Source organism: Salmo salar, chromosome 03 (genome assembly GCF_965601325.2).
Source record: "Salmo salar chromosome 03, fSalSal1, whole genome shotgun sequence".
Taxonomy (NCBI): Eukaryota; Metazoa; Chordata; class Actinopteri; order Salmoniformes; family Salmonidae; genus Salmo; species Salmo salar.
Genome location: NC_138293.1, coordinates 91,395,001 through 91,404,174, shown reverse-complemented (window position 1 = coordinate 91,404,174; position 9,174 = coordinate 91,395,001). Strand labels below are relative to the sequence as shown.

The 9,174-nt window shown below is 40.8% G+C and overlaps 1 protein-coding gene across 1 annotated transcript in view; it reads right to left on the bottom strand.

The window, feature by feature from the left end:
- Positions 1–6,296: 6,296 nt before the first annotated feature.
- Positions 6,297–9,174, bottom strand: part of LOC106606387 (protein HID1) — a 113,030-nt gene continuing 110,152 nt past the window's right edge. The window contains exons 17-19 of the mRNA XM_045715702.2: positions 8,528–8,619; positions 8,045–8,203; positions 6,297–7,745 (exon numbers count right to left, since the gene is read on the bottom strand). Of these exons, the coding sequence (XP_045571658.1) occupies positions 7,682–7,745; positions 8,045–8,203; positions 8,528–8,619 (315 nt within the window). The 3' untranslated portion in view covers positions 6,297–7,681. The remainder of the gene's footprint in view (positions 7,746–8,044; positions 8,204–8,527; positions 8,620–9,174) is intronic.

Genomic DNA, 9,174 nt, shown 5'->3' with positions numbered 1-9,174 from the left:
TGATAACAGCTGAAAAGTCCTTCAGGAGGTGGAAGGGTCGGCATTTGACCATCAGGTATTCCAAGACAGGTGAGCAATGGGTTGAGACTACCCCTACACATGAGTCAGCACATCATTTGTTGTTGATGAAGAGGCAAAACCCTCCCCCTCTCGATTTCCCTGACTCTACTGTCTTATACGCTCGTTGAATGGATAGTACATCGAGTTGGATGGTCATGGCAGGTATCTTGTCCGAAAGCCACGTTTCAGAAAAGCATTGAATATTTCAGTTACAAGAGTCCCGTTGGTACATCTTATTATCAAGTGACTGCACATTGGGCAATAAAATGGAGGGAAGAGGTGGCCGGTTTTACCTTCACCTTGATCTCGTCAGGAATCCCCCTCTCCTGCCTCTGTAGCGCTGGTGTTTATTTTGGGTTGGAATTACAGAAAGAGCCCAGGGCAGATGAGTTGAAGTTGAAGTTGAAGCCAGAATTGGGGTAAGTAACTGCAGATCTGATGTTCAGAAGTTCTTGTCGTTTATAACAAATGATAGTGGATACATTTCGTGAAAATAAAGTAAGATAAATGCCAAAAGAAACACATAACAGCAGAGTTGGGTCGGAGTTCGCAAAACAGCAGCAACAGCGCCATCTTTATTCCAGAAGCCACCCATAAGGCTATGTGAGATTGGGAAATATCTATGTGATATTATTAACCTCAACCATTGAGTTGATTCCCATGTTTTTCACCTCTCCAGTCATGTTTTGTCAGTGATTACTTCAAGGAAGGGAGGACTTGCACATCATACTTGCACATCATCATCTGCACATATATCACTCCAGTATTCATTTGCTAAATTGTAATTACTTCGCTATTACGGCGTATTTATTACCATACCTCCTCATGCCATTTGCACACACTGTATATAGACTTTATTTTTTTCTATTGTGTTATTGACTGTACGCTTGTTTATTCCATGTGTAACTCTGTGTTGTTTGTGTTGCACTGCTTTGCTTTATCTTGGCCAGGTCGCAGTTGTAAATGAGAACTTGTTCTCAATTAGCTTACATGGTTAAATAAAGGTTAAATTAAAAAGAAAACATTTGAAACAATATCAATTTAGATCACACAAGGGACAAATTTAGATCATTAATTGTTTCAGTGAAGTGCCTGCACCTGCTGTTTTTTCAAATTCAAACCCAAATGTTTCAGTTGGGCAGTCAGGTTCCTGCAAGAATCCCCTCCAACTAAGGAGGTTCCTTGATGAACCACACCTCCTATAGGGTTCTTCAAAGAACTTTGAGGATCTTAGAAGAACCCTTGTTGAACCCATCATTTTTAGAGTATACTTATAAATTGCTTACTGTTGCTTACTCATGAAAGTTATTATAACATGTTGCAGAGACATCAAAATTACACTTTTAGATAGCTGCCTAAAATATTATTGGATGGCATTGGTATTTCACATGAATTGTACTTAATTGACACATTAAAGTGAGAATGTGTCATGTTCGGAAATTGGGAAATTTGGGAAATTGCACTCCAATGAGATCTTACTGCTGTGTTCTTTGTAAAGTGGCAATGTGACAAGGGATTGTATCTCGTCAAGAGCTTAAAAAGAACACTATTGTCTGTTCCAGACTGAAAGAAACAAATATCCAAACTGACTTTATGTTACTGTGTAAAAGTCAATGGCTATATCTTTCATGTACATTGTTATATTTGTCTGCATATCATTTCGCAATCAGCATTGTCTACTGCAAATACTGTGCTTGATGTTTAAAGTAGTATTGTTTTCTTGAATTATGCTGTATAATACTATATTATAAATGTTTCATAAAAGAAACCGGTAAAGCCTTTTAATTCCTTTATTTCATTAAGGTCATACTGCATTTGAAAGGACCATAAGAATCATTTTCTGATCCAGAGCTTAGTTGTACTTTCTTTTTTTCTGTTCTTCATTTGGACCATAGATGGCAGTACTGTCTAACCATATGCCCCATTCATGTTCCTTAAAAGTGCATCCTCCTTTATGTTATTCCACCTTTATTTAACTAGGTAGGCCAGCTGAGAACAAATTCTCATTTACAATGACGGCCTACCAAAAGGCAAAAGCCTCCTGTGGGGACGAGGGCTGGGATTAAAAATTAAAAATAAAAATATAGGACAAAACACACATCACAACAAGAGGGACACCACAACACTACATAAAGAGAGACATAAGACATAACAATACATCACGCAAAGCAGCCACAACTGTCAGTAGAGTGTCCATGATTGAGTCTTTGAATGAAGAGATGGAGATAAATTGGTCCAGTTTGAGTGTTTGTTGCAGCTCGTTCCTGTCGCCAGCTGCGACGCAGGGATGTGTGTGCTTTGGGGACCTTTATCAGAAAGTGACTGGCAGAACGGGTGTTGTATGTGGAGGATAAGGGCTGCAGTAGATATCTCAGATAGGGGGGAGTGAGGCCTAAGAGGGAGAGGGTTTTATAAATAAGCATCAACCAGTGGGTCTTCAAATCAAATCAAAGTTTATTTGTCACGTGCGCCGAATACAACAGCGAAATACTTACTTACAGGCTCTAACCAACAGTCCCTAAATCTTTCTCAGATTATTACCAATCCCCAAGATATGACACCAAACACTCAGAAAAGGCTACTCTCCTTGATGTTATCCTTACAAATAATCCTGACAGGTATCAGTCTGGTGTTTTGTGTAATGACCTTAGTGATCACTATTTTACAGCCTGTGTTCGTAATGGATGCTCAGTGAAACGACCTGTCCTGATTTGTCAGACTCTTGCTAAAAAACTTTCATGAGTAAGCCTTTCTTCATGACCTGGACTCTGTAAATTGGTATAGAATCAGCTTGATCTCCTCTGTCTGCTTGGACCTTTTTTTATATTTTCAGTGGTATCGTTAACAAATATGCGCCCATAAAGAAAATGAGAATTAAAAACAGGTTCAGCCCCTGGTTTGACCGTGATCTGGCAGAGTTACTCCACCTCAAGAATTCCATTTGGCAAATTGCTTGGCACACACATACTCAGGATGACTGGCTCTAGTTCAGGCAAATGAGAAATAAGTGCAGTCAGGCTATCCAGAAGGCCAAAGTTAGTTACTTTAATGAGCAGTTCTCTCTCTGTGGGTCTAAACCCAAGAAGTTGTTGTCATGACGTTGGCCTCTTTTGGTACAGGGAGGACAGTTGACCCCTCCCTTTTGCACACAATCCACCCTGTGTGTAAAGGGTCGTAAAAACTCTAAAATTCCAGGAGAGTCTCTGGCCACATGGCCCATCGAGAGACACAGGAAATTCTTCCAACTCATAGAATTGGAGAGCCAAGCGACATTTTGTGTTCTGGAGAAGGTATGGAAGATTGGTGAAGAATCCAGCTACGAACTGATCCGCTTGGTACCATTTTGTGATACTCAGAAGAGACAATATAGCCATATTACCATAAAACTGTTTATATAATAGACTCAGTTTAAGACTTGCCTCATATGGGTGTATGGAATGTATTAATAAGGATAAAGCTTTTGTAAGACATTGAGATGCTATGTACTGATGTAATGTGATAGAATTGTATTTCTGTAACCAAATCTAACTCAGTCATAGGCACGCCCCAGGGACACATACAGGACCAGGCGTCATTTGACCAGCCTGTTCGATGGGCACTATAAAACACTCCCTGATTTACATTTCTCCAGACCAGGCCTACACTCCGTTGGCACATAGGTTCTACCATCTAATTCCTCTACTGAAAGTGAACCATACCACGTGGTTAACTTTTAGACTATTGATACCGACAGAATAAGAACAAGTCTTTGATATTAATTATTAGTCTGCAGCTAAGTAAATTATATCATCGAACGCGAAGACCAACGAAACCACCATTCTATGACGACATTAATGAATGTCGCTCTGAAAGATCCATTCTAACCGAGAGAGAGAGAGAGAGAACGCGGACAAAACTCCCCAACAGAACTACTCTCCAACAAGAATCAGAACGACACACTGAGCGTAAATATATATATTGATTACAATTGTTCCCGAATGAGTGAGCCTTCAATTGTCAATTGTTAATGAACTCTGTGTAAACTTCTCAGCTGACCATTTATGACCCATTGTTCAACAGGCCGACCAGCCTGTTTAGCCCACAAGGGCACATTCCGATACCAATCCTTTGTGACGATAATTACTGTTTGTATGTTTTTCTGTTAATTACTTAGTGTAGTAAATAAATGATTTTAAGACAATTGATGTATGGATGATTTTAGTAAAGACTGGGTTCGTGCAGATACAACAATTTACGACGTTTGGGATGAGACTGGATTAGAGGTAAATACACCATTGAAACTAGAAGATAATCGGCCTATACTGTAATAGAATATAATATTATAGTACAGGAAAGTTATATTAGGAAAATTATAGCTTTGTAATCTGAATATTCTCCTTGGTGCCCCGATCTCCTAGTTAATTACAATTAAATGATTAATCAGTTTAATCGCGTGATAATAATTACAGGGAGCTAATTGATAAACATATCTTCCGTTTAATGGTACCCCCAAAGATACGACATTGTGAAAGAGAAAATGGTTAAAGACCTGGAGAATAAACCCTCCTCCTCACAGCTGCCCATGTCCCTTAATGTTGATGATGTGGTTGTTACTGACTAGGAGCACATGTCCCTTAATGTTGATGATGTGGTTGTTACTGACTAGGAGCACATGTCCCTTAATGTTGATGATGTGGTTGTTACTGACTAGGAGCACATGTCCCTTAATGTTGATGATGTGGTTATTACTGACTAGGAGCACATGTCCCTTAATGTTGATGATGTGGTTGTTACTGACTAGGAGCACATGTCCCTTAATGTTGATGATGTGGTTGTTACTGACTAGGAGCACATGTCCCTTAATGTTGATGATGTGGTTGTTACTAACTAGGAACACATGTCCCTTAATGTTGATGATGTGGTTGTTACTGACTAGGAGCACATGTCCCTTAATGTTGATGATGTGGTTGTTACTGACTAGGAGCACATGTCCCTTAATGTTGATGATGTGGTTGTTACTGACTAGGAGCACATGTCCCTTAATGTTGATGATGTGGTTGTTACTGACTAGGAGCACATGTCCCTTAATGTTGATGATGTGGTTGTTACACATGTTGTCACGCCCTGACCATAGAGAGCCCTTGGCTATCCTACCCTGTCTTTCTAAGGTCTTCGAAAGCCAAGTTAACAAACAGATTACAGACCATTTCGAATCCCACCGTACCTTCTCCGCTATGCAATCTGGTTTCAGAGCTGGTCATGGGTGCACCTCAGCCACGCTCAAGGTCCTATACGACATCATAACCGCCATCGATAAGAGACAGTACTGTGCAGCCGTATTCATCGACCTGGCCAAGGCTTTCGACTGTCAATCACCACATTCTTATTGGCAGACTTGACAGCCTTGGTTTCTCAAATGATTGCCTCGCTTGGTTTACCAACTACTTCTCTGATAGAGTTCAGTGTGTCAAATCAGAGGGCCTGTTGTCCGGACCTCTGGCAGTCTCTATGGGTGACTGGCTACAGGTTATCTACAAGTCTCTGCTAGGTAAAGCCCCACCTTATCTCAGCTCACTGGTCACCATAGCAGCACCCACTCGTAGCACGCGCTCCAGCAGGTATATCTCACTGGTCACCCCCAAAGCCAATTCCTCCTTTGGTCGTCTTTCCTTCCAGTTCTCTGCTGCCAATGACTGGAACGAACTGCAAAAATCTCTGAAGCTGGAAACTCATATCTCCCTCACTATCTTTAAGCACCAGCTGGTAGAGCAGCTCACAGATCACTGCACCTGTACATAGCCCATCTATCTACCTACCTCATCCCCATACTGTATTTATTTATTTATCTTGCTCCTTTGCACCCCAGTATCTCTACTTGCACATTCATCTTCTGTACATCTACCATTCCAGTGTTTAATTGCTATATTGTAATTACTTCGCCACCATGGACTATTTATTGCCTTAACTTACCTCATTTGCTCTCACTGTATATAGACTTTTTGTTTCTTTTGTTCTATTGTATTATTGACGGCATGTTTGTTTATTCCATGTGTAACTCTGTGTTGTTGTATGTGTCGGACTGCTTTGCTTTATCTTGGCCAGGTCGCAGTTGCAAATGAGAACTTGTTCTCAACTAGCCAACCTGGTTAAATAAAGGTGAAATAAAAAATAAAAAACACACAAAGGTACAGACACACGCTTACACATACACATGATAAGACACGCACAAGTACATATGGATTTTGTATTGTAAATATGTGGAAGCAGGGTAGAGGCCTGAGGGAACAAACTTAATATGTTGTGAAAAGTGGTATAAAATGTAATGTCATGAAATATTTTAAATTGTATATAACTGCCTTAATGTTGCTAGACTCCAGGAATTGTAACTGCTGCCTTGGCAGGAACTAATGGGATCCTTAATAAAAACAAATACTAATGTAATAAAATAATTGAAAGGCTTTGCTGGTTCCTTTATGAATAGTTTATAATATAATATTATTCTGTATAATGCAAGAAAAAAAATACTACTTTAAACATCAAGCACAGTATTTACAGTAGACAATGCTGATTGCAGAATGATATGCAGACAAATATTACAATGTACATGTAAGATATAGCCATTGACTTTTACGCAGTATTATAAAATTGGTTGGGATATTTGTTTCTTTCAGTCTTTAACAGACAACAGTGTCCTTTTTAAGCTCTTGACGAGATACAGTACCTTGTCACATTGCCACTTTACAAAGAACACAGCAGTAAGGTGTCATTGGAGGAGTGCAATTTCACAACATGACACGTTCTCACTTTAATGTGTCAAGTACAATTCATGTGAAATAGCAATGCCATCCAATAATATTTTAGGCTGCTATCTAAAAGCGTAATTTTGACACTTTATAATACATTTCATGAATAAGCAACAGTAAACATTTCTGCATTTAGAAGCATTGGAATTCCTACAAATGTATAATAATTTATAAACATGTATACATTTATATAATGTCTTATTCATAAAGGTCATAATAAAGTGGTCATAACCAATGTCTCCCATACTCTCTCCATCAAAGCAGCGTTTTCACACAGAGCTTTAACATGGAGTCCATGATTAGGAAGGGGAGACAGAAAGACAGTTTGCTTGCTAACACTCTAATGTCTCAGTGCTTTGACAGACATTCTGTAGTCTTGAGGTTTCAGGGTGTACTTACAGATACACAGTGTAGATAATAGTCCAATCCTATCCTCATCCAACTCTAGGGGTTTGAATTACACATTGACCCTTGTGGGTGCCCATTGTTTGTCTTTGACACTTCTGGTATGGCTTCACATAGATATTTCAATTCTTATATGGGGTCCTGATTTGTAAAAAGGGTGCCCAGCCCCTCTTAGCCCCCTGCAATTTGAACCCTGTACAGCTCAACCTCCTGCTTTTGGAGTAGGTGCTAGCTATCCCCCCTTTCTCAATATTGTCCACATTACGTTTGCACAACCTGGGGAAACTCAAAGAGAAGGTGTGAGGGGCAAGCATGATGATGATGAGGCAAGTTGAAGGTAGGTGAGGTTCAAGGGAGAGAGTGCCAGTAGGAGGAAGGGTCAGGAACAAGACAGGAAGTAGTCCCATCTTCAGTCAACATCTCTTTCCTGTTATCTACATCTTCTGGATCTCAAAGAGACGTACGTCCGTGTCGTACCAGATGGGCGGGTCCACGTTGCTGTGAAGACAAATAAAGGTTTAAAATGTTAAATGCATTGGAAAACATTGGAAGACTATTTCATCTTAGAGGAAGAGGAAGATAGAAAGCATTGAAACATTTGAAAAATGTTTTCCAATGGAGAAACGAAAACAAGTGTTTCTTATTGGACAAGTCCAGGAAGTCCTTAATTCATTTTCTTCTGTTTGTTGCCAAATGAACACATCCCAGAAGAAAGAAGTGCACAGATTAAACCCCACATGAATCATGAAAATGAGTGAAATACCATAGGACTACAGCTCCCATCATGCCCTACTCACCGCAGGTAGACCACTCCCCACATGTAAGTGCGGAACCACATGGCCGTGCCAGCGTTGGCCTGGTACTTCCGGATGAGGATGGGATGGGGGACGGGCAGGAGGCCCACCAGGGTACCATGCTGGAGGAACTTCAGGATCTCAGACTCGTCTGTCAAACCTCTGAGAGAGAGGGAAAATATCTTGTTACAATTAGAATCAGGAAAACCTTATTGTCCACGTAAGGTGCAAATTTCTCTTTGGCTCCACATACATAAAAACAGATATTTAAATATCATCAGTCATTAAAGTGTTTCTTCCAAAATGGATGGTGTGTGTTGTATGGGGGGGTTGGGAGCCAAGCTAGAAAATATATAATAATATAACTTATAATATATATAATAATATAACTTACACTATATATAATAATATAACTTCACAGCATCTACTGACACTTCATAGAAGTAAACCTTTGATGACCAATATGACCAGTGATGTTTGACTTACTTGTCAATACAGATCTTCTCAACCTGCGGGACCAGCACCTGCAGCAGACGCATTATGGTCTGTAGGGGGAGCTTACACTTCCAGGAGAGGACCTGAGGGAGAAGGAAGGGACACGTTACACTCTTAGAACAAAAGGTGCTAAGTAGACCCATACAGGGTTCTTCAGTTTGTCCTCATAAGGGAACCATTTTTGGTGCTGGGTAAAACCCTTTGCAGAGGGTTCTATCTAGAATGGATCTGTGGGTTAGAGTGTGGCCATGGCAACACCAGGGTTGTGGGTTAGAGTGTGGCCATGGCAACACCAGGGTTGTGGGTTAGAGTGTGGCCATGGCAACACCAGGGTTGTGGGTTAGAGTGTGGCCATGGCAACACCAGGGTTGTGGGTTAGAGTGTCGCGATGGCAACACCAGGGTTGTGGGTTAGAGTGTCGCGATGGCAACACCAGGGTTGTGGGTTAGAGAGTGGCCATGGCAACACCAGGGTTGTGGGTTAGAGTGTGGCCATGGCAACACCAGAGTTGTGGGTTAGAGTGTGGCCATGGCAACACCAGAGTTGTGGGTTAGAGTGTGGCCACGGCAACACCAGAGTTGTGGGTTAGAGTATGGCCATGGCAACACCAGGGATGTGGGTTAGAGTGTGGCCATGGC